At 46.4% G+C, this 25,331-nt stretch overlaps 1 protein-coding gene across 3 annotated transcripts in view; it reads right to left on the bottom strand.

The window, feature by feature from the left end:
- Window positions 1-25,331, bottom strand: part of SLC5A10 (solute carrier family 5 member 10) — a 1,126,075-nt gene that overhangs the window by 916,030 nt on the left and 184,714 nt on the right. For all 3 annotated transcript variants that reach the window (XM_069645685.1, XM_069645684.1, XM_069645682.1), the window contains one exon: window positions 10,019-10,090. In XM_069645685.1, the coding sequence (XP_069501786.1) occupies window positions 10,019-10,090 (72 nt within the window). The remainder of the gene's footprint in view (window positions 1-10,018; window positions 10,091-25,331) is intronic.

Raw genomic sequence — 25,331 nt, forward strand, 5'->3', positions numbered from 1 at the left:
GTTTGCAGTGTTCCTGTTTTTGACTAGTCCCTTGTTCACTGTTCCTTGCCCTTTTACCTAGGTCCTGGTTCCTGTTTTCTTGTTCCCTCCGCCCTGAATCTCTGATTCATGCTCTAATTGATTTCTGCTCCCTTGTTTCCCTTTTTTCCTTCCTCTGTTTACAGGCAGCATTTCTCAGTGCTTCCCCTTTTCAAATGCAGCCCAGTTGGTATTTCTTTGACTCTGTCCTTTGCTGCTGTTAACCCGTATGCCTTAGCCTTCCTCTTTAGCTTCCTGTCTTTTCCTTGGAAGGATAGGGAGAAGTTTGCATTGGTTATTTAGCTTTTTCCCTGCTCCTGATCCTTACTTCTTTTGGGATCCATTCCAGGTTTTCCTTAGCACTTCTGCATTTATTTTCCCATTTGATTTTAGGTGTGGTGTGCGGTTGTTAGCTAGCTCCTGTGTGAATGCTTATGTTTTCCTCACTATTTGTTATCACTATTTCAACTTAGGTATTTAGTTTTCTGCAGCGGATCACTCTCGGCTGCCTTCCAGCCTTCACCCTTGCCCTGTCGGGCTCCCCACATAACAGCGGATCACGCTCTGCTGCATTCCAGCCTCCGCCCTTGTCCTCTGGGCTCCCTGCCCTGCAGCCTGCCTCGCTCCGGCTGCCTTCAGCCCTTGTCCTCTTGGGCCCCCTGTTCTACAGTCTACCTCTCCCTGGCAACCTACAGCCCGTGCCCTCTGGACCTTCCTACTTCTCCCATTGCTGTTCTAGCCTCTCGGGGTCCCAGTTCATCAACAGGATTCATGGGCTAGCTGACGTTCAAGAGGTTTATTCTCGTCCTTGTGAGTACAGTTCTTTAGTTCCCTTATTTGATACCATCAGAGTGTTAGTTCACAGATCCTGTCATTGCTTGCCCTCTACGTGGGTTTAGCGCTGTCAGTACCTGTAACAGCAATTGGGGGTAAGGCGCTTGCCGACTTTCCTCGCGGTCAGGTGCTTACCCCACATCCCTTTTCACATATTGGGTTTAATATCACACTCTGTTTGCACTCCTGGCTTCTAGCATACATGAGTCGTTGTTCCTATGTGCACATTTCCCTTGCCATATTCGCTGCCTTAGTATTCGCAGGACTAATCCTGACATCCTTCTTGTGGGTTAATTTGAATGACCTATAGTGAGCGCTGATAAGTGCGTGCTGTAGTGCTGTCCGGTGGCTGAGACGGCTGTGCCCTATGGCGGGACTCAGTATTATGTGGATGGCGTCAGGCACTCTGCATTCTCCTTTGGTTGGGTCGCGTCGTGACTGTCCTTTTGGCTGCAGCTGTCTGTGCTGTCCTCCATTGGACGGCATGGTCTTGGGGTTCGTCTAGGGGGTGTTCTTCCACCCCTTTCTGGTATGGTTGCCTTGTACCGACATTTCCTGTGGCTTCCACATTCCCCCCGTACGATGTCTCGAAGGGTACTGGGTGGTTCCGAGGCTCATAGTCCTCTCGCAGAACGGGTGAGGTTGTGTGCCAAGTGCCGGTCTGTCCCCTTTTGGGTGGGCTAACTTAGGGTGGAGGGAGTGTGCATGCCTGTCTTTTCTGATGTCCAACCGTGCCATCTGTGGACTCGGGTATCTTGCCTGGGCTGATGGTGTGGGTTGGCATGCAGAGCGTGTGGGTGGTCCTGTTCTGCACATTGGCTGAAGGTGACCTTCCTGGCCACAGCACCAGCATGTTCGTACAGAGGCTGGGTATGGTTGTCTTTGTGTGTGTATGTTTCCACCCTCGCCCGTGGTATTGCTCTTTGCTCGGGCTTTGTTGCTGGTGTATTCTAAGTGTCCGCCTTCTCCAGGGTCGAGTGAGCTTAGGGTGTTGCAGTTGCCCTTCCGTGAGGGCCGAGATGGCGTCGCGTTCAACTTTTCTTTCAATGGCGGCTGTCTGTGCGTTAATTCTCTCATATGTTTTTGCAAGATTGAGTATTTTTTTCGCTAGGGGTAGGGGCTTTTTGAGAAGATATTTTCTGAGCGTTGATGAGGTGCACCCTTCTATGATCCTCAGTTTTATAGCTTCTTCATCATTGAAGTTGACAAAGTCACAGTTCGCTATCTTCTGCTGGAGACTTAAGACGAACTCTCCAATGGATTTGTGCAGGCACTGCCTGTGTTGGTTGAATTCAAGGCGTTCGTAGTCCTTGTTGAGCCTACTATCAGCTTGTCGTTGACTGTATCGAGGAGGCATTGGTATGTGGTCTTGTCTATTGCTGGAATTGTCCTGATGATGTCCTTTACCTCTTTTCCTACCAGGTTCTTAAATATGCTGAGTTTGTTTGGCGGGTCTTGGTTCCCGATTGCACCTAGAAAGTCTTCAAACTCTTCGACCCATTCCTCCTATAATTTCCGAGTGTGTTCGCCTGGTGTTGGTTTCCTCTGCCAGTGTGCTCTCGCTTGTTTTCCTGTGCAGTTGGCGGCATGTGGGCCTGTTGGGGCTCTTGGTAGTGTGCACCAATTGTTTGGGCAGTGCTCTTTTGGGGTGTTCCTTGGTTCTCTTCTGTGGATTTGCTAGGTTGTGGGTCGTGGCACCATCATTGTGTGCCTGTCTTTCCTATTGTCTTAGCCGGTGTGCCCTCAGGGTAGTGGCCACGGTTGGTGCCACGGCCTGCGGTGCCTGTGTCCTGTAGCACCTCATCTCTTGTGTTACTGGGAGGTTTGGGGTGGGATGTAGTGTTTGCGAGCATTCTGTGAGGGCTCCAGCCCCTCTTGCCTTATGGGCGGCTTGCTGTGGTCCTGGCCGGCGTGTGAGAGCTACTCTGGGAGCAGTGTTGTGGTGTTGCTGGGTCTTGGCTGTGTGACCCTCCCTTCGTGGGGCTGATCCTGGCGTGTAGTACATGCGCAGGTCTGGGCCGTGGCTTGAGGTGGTGCCGCCCGTTTCTGCAGTATGCAGTGCCAGGTGCCGTGTCCTGCTATGGGTGGTGGGTGTCATGGTAACCCACAGGATGCTCTTGGGAGCGCAACTTCACGCCGTTTGTTTCGCGTGCACCTGTGGACTGTGCGCACTCCTCTAGTGTTGTCTCCATGCAGCTGCAGGCTGCTCTCCTCTGCGGGCCGCTCTCTTCTGCGGCGCCATTGCTGCCGAGTTATGAGTCCTCCCGTGGCATGTTCCAGTGAGCAGGCCACTGCTGTCGCGAGCCTTGCCAGTCGCTCCTCCTCTGCAGTGTGTGCTGTCGCTGGCGGCCCTGTTGCTGCTGGGCCCTCCACCCGTCTCCTTATTACTTCTGGGTGTTGCACGTCCATTCTCCTGCAGGGCTCTGCTGATCCTCCTCTACGCCGATATTAGCTCTGTCTGTTGGGCTTCACTGTTATTCCTACTGCTGGGCACTGTTAGCCCTCCGAAGCCCTTCTGGCATCTCTGCTGCTGGGCACCTTTTCACCCTCCACACCGCTGGGCACATCCGTCACTCCAACAGTCTTCTTCAGTGTTGCTGGCCCCGCGCGGTCGCCACTTCTCCCCGCGGCAGGGCTCTGCACTCCCACTTTCCTCGTCCTCCGTGCTGCTGGCCCAGCTCGGCCATCGTTTCTGCACTCTGCAGGGCACCTTGCCCGTCGTTCTACTGGACTCCCGTGCACGTTCCTCTGCTGGGTCGGGACTGCCGCACCCTCCTTTCTGCTAGGTGCCTTCTGCCTGTCACACGTTCTTCTGTTGGGTCGGGTCCGCCGCACCCTCCTTTCTGCTGGGCACCTTCATGCTGCTGAGCTCACCTCCTCCATTCAGCTGATGTACTCTTCACCCGAAGGCACTTCTCGTCGGCTGGTCCACCTCCAACTCACTGCTGGGTAGTCTTGGCCATCGGCTCCCTGTCACGCTGCACACCTCCGCGGCGTCTCTCCATGGGCTGGAGCCGCCAGTCTTCTGCTGGGCTCCTTACGCTTTCCTGCTGCAGGGCTCCTCTGTCATGGCACTGCTGGGGCTCATTTCCCTTCGTCGCCAGTTATTGCACTGCTTAGCTGGGCTTTACATATACATTCAGGACATAAAGCACAGGAGCCATGGCCACCAATGACCTTCTCTTTATTCCTCCTTACTGACTTCTCTTCCCTTGCCCCTCCCTTTCCTCTCGCTTCCCGCTCCATCCCATAGTCTTGAGCTTCCCTCTTAAAGGGGCTCTGTCCTTTTTCACTCACAACAGGCTGGATCTCCCGGGCACCCCAGAATTGTATTACTAGGGGATACCGGGGACAGAGCTTTCCCGACGTCAAAAAGTTGAAAGGCCCTGATGCCATCTCTGCCTAGGAACGAGTGTAAGAGGAGTGGAATAGAATGGTAGTGGTGGGAGGAGAGTGGTAGGAAGAGCAGTGTGGTGGATTGGAACGTGGAGAGGTATGAGTGGTGTCATCAAAGGGTGGAGGTAGAGGGGAGCAGGAGGGAAAAATCAGAGGGACAGGAAGTTTGTGGGAGGAGACAGAAGAGTAACAGGTGGAGAGGTGTAAGTGGACGTGAGTGCATGAGTGAGCGGCCATAACTCAAGCAGAGCAGATGTAAGGCATAAACCTGAATCCCTTAGAACACTAACCTACGGTTGACAGTAGGGAAAGTTAGAAATTCCTGTAGGGAGGTAGCAGGCGGCAGTCAAGATAGACACTGCGAGTATAAGCATAGACCGTAGACAGTAGGCTTTACTGATACGTGCTACTAACCTGGGTGTAGGGATGCCTGGGTTAAAGTGGGAACCCTAGGGGGGATGAGTGAAAGAGGGACGGCCCCAGAGAACTCAAAACGCGAATAAAACACTTGAACCCACGTTAAGAGTCCATGGTTCCATGTCATCCTGCTACAATATCAATGGAAATCAAATCTTGATCCAAATAAACACTTTTCACAAATTGAGAAAGTAAGCGATTTCACCTGATAATGAATCATGCTATATCCCAAAAGTGTTGGTGCAAAATATGTCTAAAACAGCGTTACACGAAGTTGACCTTGTTAATTGAAGACGTCACATTTGAGGCAAGGGCTGGAAGTGCTTGAGTCAGGCCAGAAAGTGTGGAGGGCGAGCCATGAAAATAAGCTGATGGCTCGGAGGGAACATCTGACACATTTGGCAGGGAGGATGAGGGGACACATAGCGATATCAGGCAGGCAAGAAAAAGAGGATGTTATAAATGCAGGGAGAAGCACGGGAAAAGGAAAAGTCCATTGGACACCAGGAGTTGGTAGAGAGATATCAGGCCTACAGGAAGCAGGGCACATGATATTGTGCTTGCGCTCAAGGAGTCACAGACATTTTCCTAAGTTGCACTCATCAAGCAACTTAACCAGGCAGGCACCTGTAGAAAAGAGTTCAAAAAAGGTAGCAGGCGCTCCTCTCCAGAAAGAACATGGCATGATAACCTGTTCTGAGATGAGAGTTTGCAGCACACGCTTTTTGCTCACTGTACTTTTCACAGATGGGAAATATCCATTTGCATATCAGCCTTTGTCCCGCCCACATGGGCAGTCCAGTATCGAAATGCTATGGCAATTCCTCTCTGAACAAGAGTACCTACAGCAACCCCATACACGTGTTTCAGCCTTGTTGGGCCTCATCAGTGAGGTGAAGCTGTGCCTCTCTGAACACAGTGAGCAGGGAGTCCACGTCTGGTTGCCCCAGGTAACTCAGGGTGACCAACTCCAAGTTCCTTGCATATATTTCAAAAAAGGTAGCAGGCGCTCCTCTCCAGAAAGAACATGGCATGGTAACCTGTGTGAGATGAGAGTTTGCAGCACACGCTTTTTGCTCACTGTACTTTTCACAGATGGGAAATACCATTTGCATATCAGCCTTTGTCCCGCTCACATGGGCAGTCCAGCACCGAAATGCTATGGCAATTCCTCTCTGAACAAGAGTACCTACAGTACCTGGAGAGGAGCGCCTGCTACCTTCTTTGACATGTTTGCAAGGAACTTGGAGTTGGTCACCCTGAGTTACCTGGGGGCAACCAGACGTGGACTCCCTGCTCACTGTGCCCAGAGAGACAAAGCTTCACCTCACTGATGAGACCCAACAAGGGTGAAACACGCGTATGGGGTTGCTTTTGGTACTCTTGTTCAGAGAGGAATTGCTATAGCATTTCGGTTCTGGACTGCCCATGTGGGCGGGACAAAGACTGATATGCAAATGTATATTTCCCATCTGTGAAAGGTACAGTGAGCAAAAAACATGTGCTGCAAACTCTCATCTCAGAAAAGGTTATCATGCCATGTTCTTTCTGGAGAGGAGCGCCTGCAACCTTCTTTGAGAAATTGACCTGTAGAAAAGAGTTCACACTGTGTCACAAGGGAAATCTGAATCCAAGAGGGAAGGGGGTCCACATGTGGGTGCTCAATACATACCCAGCTTTTTTGATAGATAAAATAAACTACATTAAAGCATTATATCTTCCCATAAGGATTTGAAGCAATGTAGGGTCACTCCATATGTGCTTGCATGTGCTTTCTCTTGTCAACCCGGTAGTGGGGTTTGTAAAATAATGAAAATAATGGGTGTACCCCAAGCAAATGGCACACAATTAATTCATGGCATACTCAGAGCACACAATGATGCCTATTACTGCTATCCATTTCTTCTGCTCGGTTTCTAATCCTGCCAAAATCATCTCCATCAATCCATTTTGTACGACATATGAACCCAGGCAAATTTGCCATGGTGTAAATATGTATCATGTGGGGTGTAATCAAATGCCTGAAACTAACAGAACTAAGAGCCCAGGACTTTTAAACACTGACTCAAAAACGGCTTTGCATGTATGTGTGCAAGTTAAAGCAGTTTAAACGTGAAAAATGTTCCCTATCCAACATAAAAATGTCAGGGAAAACACATGGTGCGGGTTGACAAAAAAGATAATATATATTATGTTTCGCATGCTGAATACTGGCAAACATTTGAAAAGAGAGGCCCACTTCCATAGTCCGAAGACAGACCCTGTGTGCTTGCTGTGGGACAAATGTCACAAAGAACTCCCCCACAGAAGGCATGGTTTACATCCCCCCAGCTATTTTACAACTGCAATAAAATGTGACTTACTTGAAAGGTGAGGACAACCAAGTGTTCTTTAGACTTGCTGTCTATGCAGGACAATTTCCCTTCAGTGGAGCATGACCAGAATGTAAGCAGGAGGTGTGAGGACGGGGGCTATAATTAAGGGAGGCTGAAACTCCAACTTCAAAGAGCAAACTCCAAACATAAAGAGAATAATAAAAACACGTTTTACAGGCTGGCCCAATGGGAAATGGAGTGGAGAAGGTAAGGTCATATTTGCACATATGAAGATTCACTTTGTTTAAAAGGACTATTATAAAATAGGCATTTTTCTCAGCCTCCGCAACCATACGTCAGATTGTTTAGTAATTTCCAGGCGATTTTGGTGATATAAAATGCATCCACCTATGACTCAGGGAACTGTAATGGCCATCTAAAATGGGTCCCTGACTGATCTCAAATGTTCCAAATTTGGGAGTTAGGGATGGGGTAGAAGGTGAAATTAAGAATATGGGGAATACATTGCTTGTTCCTAACAGCTATACTTTTTGTGAAAACGGCAGAAAATTGCCACAGCGCCGTGCAAAATAGTGTGGCCCCGGCTATAGTCTTATTTAATTACCTATGATTAGCTGAATCAGCAAAAATATATATTATGGCAGTTGCAAGTAAAAGTATGCAGTTTTGCCACATAACTAGATGTTTGTGAACATTTGACATGTGAACAAATGGGGATTGCAAATTAAGCTGCCATATGTCTGCTCCAGACTCAAACCAATCCGTAGAGAGGGGCTGGAGTGGGGGGAAGAGAGAAGGGTAACTGTCCAATCCTAGTTGTGAGAACTCTTACAGAGTACTCCCCCCAACATTGTAAACTTGATGGTGTCATCGTTGCTTTATAAGGGGGAATTCACTATGAGGAAGGGACACAACTGCTGAAATTTAACATTGGGGAGAGTTGCTGAAACTTACCATCCGACTGCTGCAAGGAAACACCAGAGGAGATGGCTGAGAGTGTATCTGGGTGGAGCTATTTTTAGGAAGGCCCAAAATCTGACTGGGTCCTATGATGGAGAGCAGGAGGGCATCCTTGAGAGTGGAGTGACCAGACCCCTGTCCTATCTTTCCAAAGGGTCCTGACATGCAGCTGGCTGTCCTGAACTTTAAACACAGGTTTTCTATGTATGCAGAGCTGAGACCTGTGTTAAGCCAAAAGGTGGGGGAGTCTACTGGCCTTACATTATTTCCCTTTATAGTTGGAGGGGATAAGTGGGGGCTGCAAAACTGTGTAGATCCTTATCCTATTTAACTAAAAGTATTAATGTAATGAATTCCCTTTGGCAGAACACTACGGGTGACTTTAGTTAAAATTCGAAATTAACAAAGCTCACTTCCAAGTGGGTGCTGGAAAACTATAGCCTATAATTTAATTGAGTAATCCTTTTTGTCCTGTCGACCCTGACTTCTTTAAGGTAGAGGGTTGTCTTTGTTCTTAAATCAGTCCAATCTTTTTGTCCAACTTTCCCCTAACACAGTCCTTTAAGTGGGGGGGTTGGGAGAGAGGTGGCTGAAAATCCCAAATTCTCAAATCATCCCAATCGTTGCTATCCGGCTTCCCCAACACAGGCCTTTAAGTGGAGTGGGGTCTGAAATCCAAAATTTTTCCATCACCCTACTTTTTCTGTCAGACATCTCCAACCCAGATGAAAGTAGGGGGGGGGGGTGTAAGAACAAACTGCTATTTCAACCTTTGTTCATTTTAAAACAGAACTCTAGGTGAAATCATAATTGCCATATGCTTTTGTCCAAATCTGAAAAACCAAACTGCTAGCCTTATAAGCGCGCAGGAAAATCAAAATTGCACACCACTACATTTACGAATTGCGTTCACTGACCAGCGCTAATTATTTCTTGAAGTGAAATTTGTAGTAAGTAAAGAATTGTGATTGGCGTTCTTTTCTGCTCACTTGTGTCACTTATTTATGTTGAGAGAAGTTTGCATTGTGCCACGGATTAAGTGGTGTTTGAAATTTCAGTGCAAGTTTCGTAACATCTAATTCAAATAAATATAACTATATTTCCTGTACTCTGGCCTGGTTCTTGGCTCACTGGTAGCCCAGGAGGAGGGATCCAAGGCTATTAGATGAATTGGTGATTGGGCTGAATAAAAAAATCCATTAAACCGTTTGTTGCTTGACACCTTGAGTCGGGAGGGAAGGAACTCCCTGTGTTGAGGGTGGCCTCTCAATAAACCATTACAATAGTTTCAATACATTTTTGCAGCTGGACAATATTTGCCCTGCCGCAAATATTGTACAATTTTGTAAAAGGACAAGTCATAAGTCTTTGGCATCAAATAGCAGCATCTGTACAGCAATGATTAAATAAATGGATGGATTTTCAGAAAAAAGACTTCAGTGAGCATTGCACTACGGGAAGGGTTGGTTTATGCAGTGGCGGACTGGCCTACTGGGTCCTCTGCACCAAGCACCCCCTTTGAGTGGGACCAAGTAATTAAATTGTTACAAAGCTATCAGCATATGTTAATATGGGGCAACTTTGAAAAGGATTTCCAGGACCACTTTTAGTTCCCAGTACAGCTTTTGGTGTATGCCAGCTCCAGAAGCCATGAGCTCCAGAAGCCATGAGTCCAGTATTAGTGTCCTACTCCGGGGGGGGGTACTGAAAGGTACAGAGACAGTCTAGGCCAGGGGCCTTCAAACTGGGGAGCTGCCCGCATAGGGCGCATGGGGGGTGGAAGATGTCTGGGGGGGGGCTAGAGACTCTTTAAAAATGGATTAAGATGACTGTTTTAAAGGTTATAAAATAGAAAATATAAGCAGTGGGTAATCTGCTTATATTTTAAACAGCCTTATTCCCCCCTCCCCCCCCCCACACCGTGGTCATCCTTTTGGTCCCTTGGGGAGGGGGTTCACACAAACAATATTTTTACCCAAGGGGGCCTCGGTATGAAAAACGTTTGACTACCACTGGTCTAGGCAGACAGAGAGGTGAGAGAGCGCTTGCATACTCACCGGCCACCAAGCCATGTTCCTTCCAGCGAGGAAGTAGCCGCTCAGAGTGTTCCTGTTCACCCTGCAGGAGGACTGGAGAGAAAACAAAAATGGTTTGCAAAGCCTGCACTTACAGGTGGAAAGTAAAAAACATTATTTTTTATTTTTTTATTTATTGGCATTACATGGTTAAACAAATGAAACCTTTCCGGCACATCTTTAATCCATAAAAAGAAGAAAAGAAACAAAGCTGTATCTCCCCACACCAATTTGTCTTTTCCATCCAATTATAACATTTGTTATTTATATGCAGCCTCCTGTATCTTTTTCAAAATTGCAAGAACTAATTTCACAAAAGCCAGCGTGATTGAAACCTGCTCTCCCGATAACATTTTCCACCGTTCCTTTTTTGGTCGGTTGCCATACTTCTTGATTGCCTTTGACATCAACAGTACCCTTAGATCAGCTACAGCTGGACATATCATGACCATGTGGCAGAGGGTTTCCACTGAATTAAGTTCTTTACACACACGACATCCCAACTGGCCATCTCCCTCCTTCCTTGGTCTAAGAATCTCCCTTGTAGGGAACAAATGGAGTCTTATTCTCAGAAATTGCAATCTGAGATACCAATTGGGGAAAAGCTGCAGATACTTTGGCAGGCAGTTCAACTTATTTTCCTCACCCCGGGATTTATCATACAGTTTAAAAGACCCCCTCTCATCATCTGTCTGGATCCAGTCCCTTCTGTATAGTTTCAACTTTACTCTGTCTGGATTGTGCAACAGAGTAATGACAGTTTCACTAATTTCTTGAAGGTCCATATTACATGCCCTTTCCCATTCTCGGAGAGATTGTTCAGAGTTAGATCTTAGGGAATTTGGAGGGTCTTAAAGCCACCCCTCGGGTTTTCTTCCCTGCATTTCCTTAGCAGTTGTAGAGTTTTCCACTTAACTATGGCTTTTAACGACATCAACCACATCTCCATCCTTAGCGCCTGCATCGGGACACTCTTAGGCAGGCCCAACACACTTTTCCAAAATAAGCCTTCGATTGACTGCCAGATCTTAGCTTTGCAGTTCAAAGAAGTCTCTGCCCCATACATCAATATAGGGATCACTTTCATCCTATAAAAAGTGACGAGTGGAATCATTGAGAAACCACACACCCTTTTTATGATGATTCGGCACTGGGCTGCTAGGGTCTTTGCTTTGCTTCTCAATAGTTTCATTCTAGGGGCATCACTGTAGCTTGTGTTTAGACAAACTCCCAAGTAGGTCAATGATTTTACCTCTTGTAACTTTTCGCCTTTTAGGTGCCAAGTCTGTGGAGTATTTCCGATCCTTGCAAGTGAATGACCAAATTTCAATATTCTTGTTTTTGACGGGTTAATCTGCAACCCATTGGACGAAATAAATGCCTGCAACACGTCGAGTTGCCTCTGGAGGCCTACTGGTGACTGGTCAGCCCAAACAATGTTAGCAAACAGGAGCCGCCTAACCGGTTCCAATCCCAATTTAGGAGGAAAGCTTCTCGTCTCATCAAAGGCCTGATCAATATCCGAAATGAATAATTTGAACAATTCCGGCGCAAGTGGGCAAGCCCTTAGTTGTTGGTATGGGCCTTGAAAGCATGCCTGTAGAATGTACTCTTACTTGCAGCGTCGTCTCAGTGTATTAATCTTTGACAGGGTTCATGATGTTCCCAGGGCAAAAACATTATGATTTTCTACTAAGAGACGTGCAACCGCTGACACTTCCTGCATTTCCAAGATACTCTTAAGTCTGCCAATACGGTGCACCCTGTTTTGATGCAAGCCTTGTGGTGTGCGCCATTGTGGCGCACCACCGTGGCTGGTGCTATTCAATTGGGTATCAGTAACATATCTGTATTCAAAGCCTTATGAAATGGCAAGAACTACTGTAGCCAGCGGTATGTGGAAAACACGTAATTGCTATTTGTATTTTTAAATAACTAGGGCTTGCTTCATGGAACTTTTGGCGTGGATGCAAAGGACTTTGTACTGCCAACAATCACCCCGATTCACAGAGCGGTGTAAAGTGTATTTTTGCAAAGCAAAGTGACTTTGCACTGCAGAAATCCGGGTGCAAAGTCACTTTGCACTGCAAAAATACACCTTGAACCGCTCTGTGAATCAGGGTGTTTGTTGGCAGTGCAAAGTCACTTTTCACTGCAGAAATACACTTTGCACCGCTCTGTGAATCAGTGTGTTTGTTGGCAGTGCAAAGTCACTTTGCACTGCAGAAATACACTTTGCACCGCTCTGTGAATCAGTGTGTTTGTTGGCAGTGCAAAGTCACTTTGCACTGCAGAAATACACTTTGCACCGCTCTGTGAATCAGTGTGTTTGTTGGCAGTGCAAAGTCACTTTTCACTGCAGAAATACACTTTGCACCGCTCTGTGAATCAGTGTGTTTGTTGGCAGTGCAAAGTCACTTTGCACTGCAGAAATACACTTTGCACCGCTCTGTGAATCAGTGTTTGTTGGCAGTGCAAAGTCACTTTTCACTGCAGAAATACACTTTGCACCGCTCTGTGAATCAGGGTGTTTGTTGACAGTGCAAAGTCACTTTGCACTGCAGAAATACACTTTGCACCGCTCTGTGAATCAGTGTGTTTGTTGGCAGTGCAAAGTCACTTTTCACTGCAGAAATACACTTTGCACCGCTCTGTGAATCAGGGTGTTTGTTGACAGTGCAAAGTCACTTTGCACTGCAGAAATACACTTTGCACCGCTCTGTGAATCAGGGTGCTTGTTGACAGTGCAAAGTCACTTTGCACTGCAGAAATACATTTTGCATCGCTCTGTGAATCAGTGTGTTTGTTGGCAGTGCAAAGTCACTTTGCACCGCGCTAAAGGTTTCCGGAATCAGCCCCCTAGTGCTTTTAGGAAACTATCCTGCAGATATTCTATGGGGTTCTGATTAGAATTCCCTACAGGATTTATATTGACTTTCCCGTAACTTCCCTTGAGCTGTGAGCTGTCCCATTAGACGGACCTTCACTTGCACTCCCTATACTGCAGCCCACACACTCACTGCACATTTGGAGCAATAGTCCCATGGGCGTCTTTCTATATTCCTGGGATTGGCAATCGACGTCTGCACGGGCTGTCTTTTGCATGCCCCCTTGCATTTTCAAATGCTAGTTTATTTACTACCCTATAGCACCAGGGACGTGGCACCAATGCACCCATTAGGTTTCCCTTGGCGCTCCTCTAACAAGACCTGGACAAATGCATAAGCCATGTGGGCAAAGTAAGCTTAAGGGCGTTACTCATTGACGTATCCACAGCACACGGCGATTGCAGAAGAATTCAGTAGTTATTCGATTCAACACGCCTGTGGCAGAGTTGTGGAACTCAGGGTGCACTCCTAGGGCTGGCCACTGAAGACACACGCATGGGCTGGGCCATCTGCATATGTAGGATACATGCAGATGAGAGAGAGCTGGCGTGCCTGCACAGTAAGAGCTCTCTCTTGAGAGAAGCACCTTTGCTAATTGTATACAGTGCGTTTATGCTTTCAGAAAGATTCTTGGGATGCAATTGAAGGGTGACCCTATTCAGTCAGGGACTATGGGTTATTCGATGGTAGTGTGACAAAAGGTGTCCTGCCCTATGGTTTTCAACATGCGTCAATCTTGCATGGTTTTAGTCTAGCGTTTATGTGGTTCTTTAATTCCAATTACCTTCCTAGAACAACTCGTGGTGTTAACATATATGAAGGAGTGCACAACAATTTGTGGTCCTTCATAAGGCCTTTTTAAGCAATTTCATGGCCTGGTTTTATTTCTTTTTTTTAAATGTAATTATTGGGCATCTCTATAGATTTTGCTTCTAGTACTTTCTCATGGTACGATTGATGAGACATTTAGACACCAACATATAGTAGAAAACATTCGTGAAGAACATTTGTGAAAAAAACAGTGGGAATGATTCTGAAAATCATAGCAAATTCTGATGTAGTTAATCAGTTGAACAGTTCATTGTATTGTATTGTATTGTACATTTATATAGCGCCTATACAGGAAAGTGTTTCAAAGCGCTCAAGGAGGGTGGGAACAAGGGGGAACAAGGGGGAAAACAACAGACGCTCAGAGCCCTTGAAATTCTGAGACGATAATAGTCTGCACAGGCAGAGTAGGTGCATAAAATACATTTAACAGTTGAGACGCAGCAAATAGGCCTGACTGGGACTCTGCAGTTTTACCAGTGGGATTAATGTGAGAAGACCGGGGGGAATTTACAGACGATCTTCAGGCACGTTGCATTTAGATAGTGTATAGACGGTAACAGGGGGGGGTCCAAATGCACCCAGTTGGTGGGTTTTCTTCAAGAGCATGACTTGACCCTGAGTTGACCTCAAATTTAACGTTACAGGCTTTTTCTGAATTGCATTACCAATCGATTGGCTCTCCAATTGGAGAGCATCCCATAGGGTCCAGGCTAATCATAAAATGGGGTGGGTTGACAAAACCTTGTAGGTTGGTGGCGCTGGCAGGAGGATTGGTACTCCAGTACTGTCACTAGTAATTTCACAATTCAGTCCAGGGTTGTGATTGTGCAGGGAATATTTATTGTTTCAAGTGCAGCATAACACCTGCGGCACACTGTACCAGGTTGGTGAACCATAAAAAAAAAAAACAGCCGACGTGCGTTTCAACCAAAGTCTTTCTCAAGGCTGTGTGAAGTGGGGGTTGGTGAGTGATGGGAGAGTGAGTGGTTCAGCGACATGTTGCATATAATGGTATCATGATGAAGAAATTCATATATTAAGCCAAACATAGTACGACATGATGGTAACATATTGCGTTTGATGGAAGTCATAATGGAAGATGACATACGATGTTAGATTCAATCCGAGCCACTATAGGACAATGCGAGGCAATAGTAAAATGTCATAATTGGCGCATAGAGATGAGTGGTGGGTGTGGTGGTTAGTGCGAAGTGGTACAGCAATTATGTGATAAAAAATCGTAATCAAGGAAGCGGACAAAGGAGGTAATGTGGTGATCATGGATAGATCAGACTATATAACAATGGCCAACAATCACCTGATTGCTATGACACTTTGAGTAGTAACCCCACCCAAGAAATGATACTTGCTGCAAACACAATGCTGACCAAACGGCACCGCTGTTGTCTCCTGCCAGACGATGAAATCAAATACCTACCGCCCAGACGCCCTAGGATGCCCACCATCTATTTCCTTCCCAAGGTGCACAAGAAATTCAACCAGGTGCCTGAAGGACGTCCCATCCTGAGCGGGATTGGATGGATAACAGAAACCTTGAACAAATATATCAACAATGTACTGGCACCTGAGGTTCCTAAAATACCAATTTACCTTTGTGATACCATGCATACACTCATGGTTCTACAAGATGTCACCTGGCATAACGACTATACACTTGTCACCCTGGAGGTGAAATCTTTGTATACGGCTATTGATCACAGATTGGCTCTAAAAGCAATTGACTTTGCATTCGCAAAAGCATCAGCCTCATTCTGCTCTCATCTAGAACTCACGAAGGAATTTCTCGAATTCTCTCTAACACACATTATCTTCCTGTTCAACCAGCGATACTACAAACAAACCAAAGGTATAGCCATGGGGGCTACCTATGCACCAGCCATGGACAATTTGTTCATGCATCACTTCGAGCAGGTACATGCACTTGACAACTTGGATTTCAACAAGTTTGTCCACAAATGGTAACGCAGGTGTTATGCTGCACTTGAAACAATAAATATTCCCTGCACAATCACAACTCTGGACTGAATTGTGAAATTACTAGTGACAGTACTGGAGTGCCAATCCTCCTGCCAGTGCCACCAACCTACAAGGTTTTGTCAACCCACCCTCTTCTCTTCAATTTCCTGGGAACCTTAGAGCCTAGTTCCCTGACAAAACCATGTGCTAGGCTGCAGGCCAAACCGTGAACACAGACGTTAAGTTGCGCAGAGGACCTTTTTTGTCCCGACACCAAGCTCCTCACCCCTTGTAATCTAATCATAAAATGGTATAACTCCTAATTTAACTCTAAGTACCAGTGGTATAAGCAGGAGCATGTTTCCTGAGAATCTCAGCTGACGAGAGGTGACATATTTTGTGAATTTTAGCAACACAGAGATTGGCCATCTTTAATAAAAATCTCTTTGAACAATCCACAAAGCCTTTTTGACGCTGGCACTCAATACTGTGCCCAGGAAACAGGAGGAAGTTAGGGTAGGTCCCTGTGACCTAGTCAATGGACCAATCAAGCAGTTCTGGTCTGCCTAGTCCTCACAGGCTGCAGAAGATGGAAAACATTTCCAGGCATAAATAGAAAGGATTGCAATAACCCGGCCTGGTTTATAAGACATCACCAATCAGCAGAAGGTGGGGAGAAACTGTAGAGGATATGTTTCAACAGCCGAAACAGAAGGAAACAGCTTTGGGTGACCAATCTGATTTTGCCTGTTCATAGATAACCAGGAATCAATTCTAAACTCGGCTCCTCGCTTCAGACAGTATTAATAGATAAGGTGCCAGGTTCACTGGGCAGATGCATGAGTGGTAGGTGGCAGCATTGGCAACATACAAAGGGATTTTCAATCTTTCATGGGTTGGATTTATTTAAATCCCTCTATGTGCAGAATAGCAAAATACTGAGACGCAATTCAGAGAATGTAGATGTTGCACACAAAGGTCCCACTCAAGATAGAGGAGCATCTGGGTGTCATTGGTATGCATCTAGAGGTCAAGGACACCTCAACATTACACTCTTCACGCCACTCAAGGCGTAGCAGGGGAGGCTGGGAAGAAGGGGGAGGGAAAACACGAAAGGTACAGGAAAACAGATTTATGGGAGGGTGTCACAACCACTCGTGGTTGCTACAGCACCGATGGCAGAAGCAACGCTAGCCGTCATGTGCCTTCACGTTCCTCATAGTGCCGGTCTATTTGTCACCATTCATATTCATTCTGCAGCAGAGGATCGCTGTGTTGCAGCCCTCTTGGTCTTACTCTTTGGGTAATACGCTGTTTTCCCTTTCGGGGCTTTGCCTTTTTTCATTGCCTTCTCCCTTTCTCACTACCTTCTATGTTGCTTCCTCATACCTCCTGGCTCCGTTCATTTCTCTTGCTCCATGCTACTTTCCTCCTTAAGACACGCCTCTGACTCCTTCTGAAACTTTCACGGCTGGATTCAACTACAGGTTTTCTTTAGCCTCCAGGCTTTTTCCCTGTTCGGAGGACGCTCCTCCAATCTGCCAGAGTACTGCCAGAAATCACTCTGGCGGCTGGAGAGGGACATCCTTACCTCTTCAACGAAAAGCTGTGAGAATGCACGAAGAAAAAGAAGAAGACTACCACTAATACTCCCAGTGAAAAGACTGACCAAGGGTTATCAGGTGAGAAGGAAGGGTTAACAGCTAATGGTCAAGCATTTGAGAGAGGGAGGGTGAAGGAGTAGATCATAGTGTGGGAATGTTGAGGTGGATCAGAGGAGTACATAGCAGAGAAGGTATCCAGTGGAAATGTTGCCAACAAAACATAGTCAGTGAAAAAGTCGTGGTGAAAGTACCTCTGCACTGAAAAGGTTGGCAAGGAAAAAGTAGCCACAAAATGCAGCGGAAAAATAGCCAAAGGTGTAGTGCTGCTAAGGTAAGGGGTAGGGTTAGGAAGGGTGTAGTGGGATTTTGGCGAGTTAGGGTCAGGGTGGTTGCTGTATGGCTGGTGAAGTTGGGGTTTGGTTAGTCATTTGGGTAGATTAGGTTTCAGGGTAAATGTTGGGGTAGGGGTTATGTTAAGGCTAGGGCTAATAGATTAGTGGTTTGGGTTGGTGCTAAAGAAATGGATAGGGAGATTGGAAAGGGCTGTAGACGTTGGCCTAGTGGTTAGGGTAAAGTAAGGATTAGGCTAAGTGTAAGAGTTGCAGTCAGGGTAAGGCTACGGTTTGGATTAGAGCAAGGGTTTGGCTTAGGGCAGGGTCTATGTAATTTATGGCGAGCTGGCAATGGGGTTGGAGTTAGGTTTACTGTTCATTTTCTATTTATTTTGTATTGAGTAACATGCAAATAAAACACTTTAGAACAATGGAAGCTAGGGTTCTGTAACAGTTAAGGGAAGAATATGCATTGTGATTAGAGTTAGGGGAAGGTTTAGGAATAGAGTTAAGGGTATTATGAAGGATTTATTAGAGGTTTAGGTCATTGTTAGAGTTACAGCCTTGTACTTATGTGTGTTGAAAAAATGATTTGTTGGCGTCCATGTTACTGGAAAAATGCGCACGCTTTGCATTGCTTGTATGGAATTAATACTTTTTTTTAAACAACTTTTTGCTGACTACATTTTCACATGACTACATTTTTCTGGGGACATTTTTTACATAGAACCGTAGAGAAAGCACCAGTCACAAGTAGATCAGTACCTAAACATTCACGCTGCCTTATGTTCCCAATAGCGCCATAACAGCACGGGAGGATTGTAGGGGTTTTCCACAGTGGGCCTGATCGTCTCCGTTAGGTGTCGAGTAGAGCTTAAGTATTAGCGCTTGCTGTGGCGACTTGTTGCAGGAATCTCCTTTTGAGGCACTTCTTGAATTTTTCAGGGTCTGTGAAGTGTGTCAATGGGTTCAATAATACATCAAAACAAAATAAAGGGACAGAGCACACGCTACAGAGGACGCTTATCATGTGACCAATATCAAGGGAATTATCTCAGTCAGTCTAGGGCTAGTATTGAATTTGCAGGGGGTACAACAATTCCAAGAGGATGGCATGGCTAACAGGATCGGTGGCGCTAGAAGGTCTATAATTGTAGCCCTCCAACACTGCCAACAATTGTCATCCGCTGATACCATCAATCATGGACAACACCACAATATCATCAATGTTTCGTAGTAAAAATATGGCCTACCAAGGATTGAACTGCTGATATGTTTCTTAACACGGAATAGAGGTTCTTGAATAGTCACAATCTCTAGTAGCTTGATTGAAAAGATAACTTTGAAAGATATCAGGTAATATTATCCCCATATATATGGTCGCCGTAAATAATATCGCCGGGAAAAGGTTGTGCCGATATTATATGGGTGACCATATATATGGGGACAGGGGCAAAAAAAAAATGCAATAATGTCGCCACAAAAAACGGCAATTTTTCCACGATATTTTTGCATGGCAAGATTTTTGTGGCGACATTATTACATGGAACCCTTTGAAATGGGTCTGAAATGGACTGCTTTGAATCCATTGAGTGAGGATTTTCTTAAATATTTGACACCAAGACACCATTTGTAATGCTGAAGAAATTAGCCCAGGAGCAAAGGAACAATTGCTTAAAAACATACGAATCTGAGGAAATCGTAGTCTAGATGTTTCAGCTTTGACTGCCGGGCAAGGATGTCTTGGTGAGTCTGTTGCCAGAGTATTTGCTGGCACCAACTTGAGATTAGCAATTGAGAGAAGGTGAAATTCACAGAATGTCTTTGAGGAGAGTCTTCATATGAAGAACAGTATATGGATTATAAGGAGTGGGGAGGAAGAGAACACTCAAAACCAGAGGTGTTTGTTTTATCCAAATGTAATTACAAAATAAGAAGAAGGGTACAAATGATGGTAATCAAGGAAACAACAGGCCTCTTGGGCACTCTAGTAGCTAAGGTCAACCCTAGCTTCTCTCCTGAAATCTAGAGTTCCAACCAAGGTACTTGATGTCCAAAGGTAAGGGCAAACAATCTTTCATCTCCAAAGAACTTGCCTTCCCCCCAACCACCCTTGCACTTCAGCCCATCTCGGATTGATGGCCTCATACTGGCTTCAGAGGCCACAAGGCTTGGACCTCCTTTAGGATAAGGACAGGGTGACGTGAACACCTACTGAACTTGGAGATTATGCGAAACAACAAAATCATTGATTTGTTGAGCATGAAGTGCCAGGAGTTGCATACAAAAGAATCTGGTGCAAACTTACTCTAAAGGAGCTAAGGTCTTGGCACCCAAAGTCTGATTCCATGATATAAATTCCTGGCCATGTGTTTCCAGGACTGCGTCCTTCAAATACCTCACAGACTCAGGGTGGTTTATGATGCCTCAGTGCACTCCTTTGTCTTTGCCTTGATCCGGGCTTCCGTTGAGGTCTTTGTCTATCTTTGTCTTGCCATTGCATTGCCTCTTGAATGAGGAAATGGCATTTACGCAGCTACCTGGTCAAGACCTGTGGCATACCCCTCTTGCCCTGAGGGTTGACTCAGCTGTGATACCTGGGCAAGACCTTTAACATATTCTTCTTGACCTAGGCGTGTTCCTGGCTTTATATGTTGTATAACACCTACCGCAGTATGGTCTGACTGGGGCATACAAATTGGCTCGGCCACCCATGAAAAAGTGGCCCATAGTTGCAAAGGGCTATTAATTCCTTTTGGACTAGGCCGTTTGAATAGTACCCAAGGGGGGGGGGTCAGGAGAGGGGGAGCGGGGGAGAAATGTGTTGCAAGTTGTTCATTTTAAAAGAATATTTGTTCAGTAACACGGATTGTAAACTGGCCCACTTTGGCCAAAACGTGGTCCACTCTGACAAAAAATACTGGCGCATGCTAGCATGTTGGGAATGCACTCTGGGCATTTCCCTATGAGCCATTACAAGCCTCTACTAGGGTGCTTACACCTATAAGTTACTACACCACCTGGGTTCCTAAGGGCTTGCAAGTTTCTTTACTTTGACCTGTGGGCCTTGCAGCTAACACCACAGTCTGGGCTAGAGTACTATGTTGTTTCTCCTGGTATGCTTCTCTTCAAAGCCTGGCAGCTGCCAGCCTCTGGACCCAGGTTCTCAGCATGCCTTCTAGTGCAACTAGTCTGTCTTATGTCGTGTTTTGTTTGCCACATCCACCTCTATCTATCACCCCTGTTTCAGAGGTGGCCTTCTTGGATTTGCCAACACCGGTTGCCACTTGATATTAATTTCAGTGGGCTAGTCCTCAGCTCCCATTCCTTCAGAGCATTGGGATACTTAGGACTGATAGAATAGAGAACAAGAGAGCATTTTTATGTCGGGACGACACTGAATCTCAGGCTCACGACATCCCCATTTACTCATTTGCGCCCACGCTGACTTGCTTGAGGCAGGCTTTCCCCTGTGAGGTCAATTCTAGCAGAGTCAAAGTTTGCACTTTTGGACTGAGCCCTGTCCACTCAACACAGAAAATCCAGAGGTTTGCACCTGTGCACTAGTACTAGTTGAACCTTTGCCAGACTACTATGAAGTGCCGGCACACTGGATCTATTAGTATTGATATGCTTAGTTACCCTAGTGTTGTGAAACTTCTACCAGTATACCCAAGCGTCCCCAATGCTGACCCGGGCGAACATCCCAACTCCTACCTCTTAATGACTAATGTTACCACCAGTAACCACCCTCAACGTTTCTCAGCACCTTCAGTAAACACTGAGACCATATGTTTGCCTATTGACTGTAGAAATGTTGTCGCACTGATACTTACTTTCTTGCATGCCTAGATCACCTGGTTGCCACTATGGACAACTGCTACTCCCCCACCGGCATGACCTAAATTGTCTTCCCACTTGCCTAACCCCTAAAGAAGCTACCACGGCTAAATTGGCCCCCCTACACTGAGTTGTCCTGAGCATTGTTCCTGCCAATTACCCTTATTCCCCCCACCCACCAACGACAACCTGGTGAATTGTGCACTCACTCACGCCCTGGAGGCCTCGGTGCAGGGAACTAGCCTGGTGATACCTAAATCCTCTAGCATAACTACTACCCACAACCACCACCCACATAGTCCAAACCATCTGAATACTACTCTTCTCACTTGGCCCATACCATTCCAGCCTCCTCTCCAACTCATCTCACTCAGTCACCCTACCCATTTGCCCTCCACACGCCTAGGAACCAAACCCTGTCTAAGGGGTCTCTCCTCTTGCACGGCCTGGAAGTAGATTAGCCCTTCAGCCTCACAGCCAGTCTTCACTCCTCCCCCTCGAGATTCGAGGTGCAACCGGACCCTGCTTGGGTGAACTTCGACTGTTAAGACTTAGCATCAGAACAACCGCACATCCTCACCTCCCCAACTTCAAACGACAAACGGGGCACCAAAGCAACTTCACACATCCCTCCCCCACAAAACATCACTCACCCTCGGCCACACAGGAATTACAACCAGTTCTCAAACAGTTACCACCTGAACAACTCAACGGTCTCCAAGGTGCCGTACTGAATGTCCGATCACTGGGAGCCCATGCCATAGACATCCAAAATCTCATACTCTAACACCAACTGGACTTCCTTGCCATCACAGAATCGTGGCTCCATGAGGCCTCGGGCCCACTCCTCTCAATGGCCATCCTGCCCAACTACACTATCCTCAGGGCTGATCGTCTTAAGGCCACTTACGGTGGAGAAGCTCTCAACACTAGATACTCACTGCAGTTCAGAGCTTGCCCCATCCCCACCACGCCGGGCTACAAAATACTCCTAACTAAACAGTCTATCAATCCTAAGACCACCATCAACATACTCCTTATCTATCGTTAACCTAACAATTCCAGTCACCGACCTGGACATACCCTTACTGGTCACTCCACTCCTAAAACCTGCTACCAAATGCATTATCGTAGGTGATATTAACCTGGGATTTAAAGACATGGCTGACACCAAAGCAACTGCCCTCATGCTTGCTCTGGAAAACATGAACTTCACACAACAAATAGACTCCCCCACCCATACCAAAGGCTATACACTTGACTGGCTTCTCACATCCAATGTCACTGTGTACATCGCCGCCATCAATTAAATCTTGTGGTCAGACCACTTCCTCATCCGTTTCAATCTAGCCACCTATGCCCCAAGCACCACTGAGATTACCAAGCTTAAATACATACTGCCCAGAAACATCAGTAAACTGTCTCATGGGTCCCTGAAAGCTACCCTGACAGCTACTCCGGAAGTAGGCCCCCTGTGTGCCAAACTGAATTCTACCGATATCGCTAATCACTTTCATAATTGTCTCCTCGCCACCATGGACAAACATGCCCCCTGCTGGGCTAAAATACCTAAACCCCGTCAGACATTCAACAGTTGGTTTAATGACCACCTCATCTCCATGTGTAGGAAGAAAAGAGTCTAAGAACACCTCCACAAACAGAAGACCTCCTCCGGCACCATCACCACCAAAGCCAACATATTTAATGAGCGCATCAATAACGCAGTTTCTAATACTAAAGAGCTCTTTGTCATCCTAAAAGTGCTAGAACCCCCTATTCCCACCCTACCTCCCACCCTCGCTGACAAATCATGGTGTACCACTATCCAAGATGCATTAGCGCACAAATTCACCACCCTGCAAGTTAAAATCAGCACCAAGAAAGCCAACCTTTCCGCCAAGGCATCCGCTGCCATCTCACCAAACTTACCACCCAAGGCCAGCCCCGCCAACATTCCCCCTTCAAGTTTAACAAAGTCTCACTAGATGAAGTGCTCGCAGCCATCCTCGCCCTCAAACCATCCAACTGCAAAGGGGATGTCTACCCAGCTCAGGTAGTTAAACTCTGTGCTCCCACCCTGGCTCCTATCATCACAAGCTTTGTCAATGCTTCCGTCCTAACCAATGAAGTCCCACCCAACATTGAGGAGACCAGTCTTCGGTTCTGGAAGCACCTCAAGACCTTCCTCTTTGCTTCTGCCTTCTCTCTTCCTCTCCCCTGCTGATCTCTGTCCATTTCTGCACTGGTCACCCGGCTATCCTCTGATTTCGGGCCCAGATCCCTGTCCACCCAGCTGCATACCCACACTGCCTCCTGGCAACCATTTGCCTTGGGTCTGTATCTGCAACCCTATAGTCCCCTTACCTGCACTTATTAGACACCCGGTGTCTGTGCTTAATTCTTGCACTTGCCACCTGCTGGCCACACTACCTGTTGTTGTTTTGATCACGTATTCAGCACTTTCCATTCCTCCCCTGCCCCTTGCACTTGTGTGTTCTCATTGTCACTGGGCCTAGTAACATCGTTGTTTTGTCCTCCCTTGTACCCCTCCCTTGCCTCGTCGTGCCTTGAAACACTTGTGTATGGGCACGATATAAATAAAATATCATATCATATTAAATCTGCATGGATCACCCCTCCAAACTCACCCTCGACCCTACCATCCCCACCAACTATCAGCCAATCACCACGGTCCCCTTTCTTTTCAAGATCCTGGAGAGGATTGCCTACTTACAAGTGCAGAATTTTCTCGATCTCAACCACCGACTTGGCAAAAGATGATCAGGCTTCCATCCAAAACACATTACAGAGACTGCACTCCTGAATCCAAAAATTATGCCAGCATTCTCCTTCTCTTAGACCTATCTGCGGCCTTTGACTTAGTTGATCACAGTACACTCTGCCAGCATCTAAGCCAGCACTGCCACTTCTCTCTGGATGCGACTGCCTGGATACATTCCTTCCTCAGTGACCGGACCAGCATAGTGTTAATAGGGAAAGCGGCTGCTGACCCCTTTTCAGTCCCACTTGGTGTACCCCAGGGATCCTGTGTCTCACCAACACTCTACAAAAAAACAAGCCTCTCTTCAACCTCCTGGACTCCCTGGGTGTCATCGACCCCAACTTTGCAGATGACTCCCAAATACTCATTCCTATCACAGGCAACTTTTCTCTTGACACCAATACCATGAACTTGATTTACAGCACCATACTGTAGAGGACTGGTAGGGGGTGGTCTGTACTTCTGCTCTCTATATGGTAGAGGGGAGGCACAGAGGACCCCAGCCTAGATTCTCTGTTCGGTAGCTATGGTCGAGCAATCAAGGCCTAGCTTCTCAGGAGGTGATGCAGGCTGGTTCTTAAGTACAGTGTAGTCCCCAAGCCCCCACAAAGGAATGTCCACACACTGTATTGGTTAGAACACAGTCTTTATATAATCAATATTCAAGGTTATGTACACTTATCATAATAACTCACTTTGTACTTAGGAAAATCAACAATGGCAAATATATACAATTCTAAAGTGGTACCACCCTTTGTATTAGATCTCATTAAAGTGCATCAACAATACTGTAACAATGTCACACAGATCAATAGAGTGAAACCAGCAATAGAGAGAGGAGAGAAAATAAGATGGTTGAGCAATAGGCAGAATACTGGCCCCTACCACTAGACACAGTTCTTTGTGGAGATCCCCCCACCTGGGCAACCTGTAAAATAAAGATATAGCACAAGCCCAGTCCATATATTGTTCTGCAAGTCTTATTCCCTCCTATAATGTTTTTACCCCTCCAATGTACCTGGTGGAGTCGAGTTCTTCGAA

The sequence above is a fragment of the Ambystoma mexicanum genome, chromosome 2p (assembly GCF_040938575.1).
Source record: "Ambystoma mexicanum isolate Mex_15411 chromosome 2p, UKY_AmexF1_1, whole genome shotgun sequence".
In the NCBI taxonomy this organism is placed as follows: Eukaryota; Metazoa; Chordata; class Amphibia; order Caudata; family Ambystomatidae; genus Ambystoma; species Ambystoma mexicanum.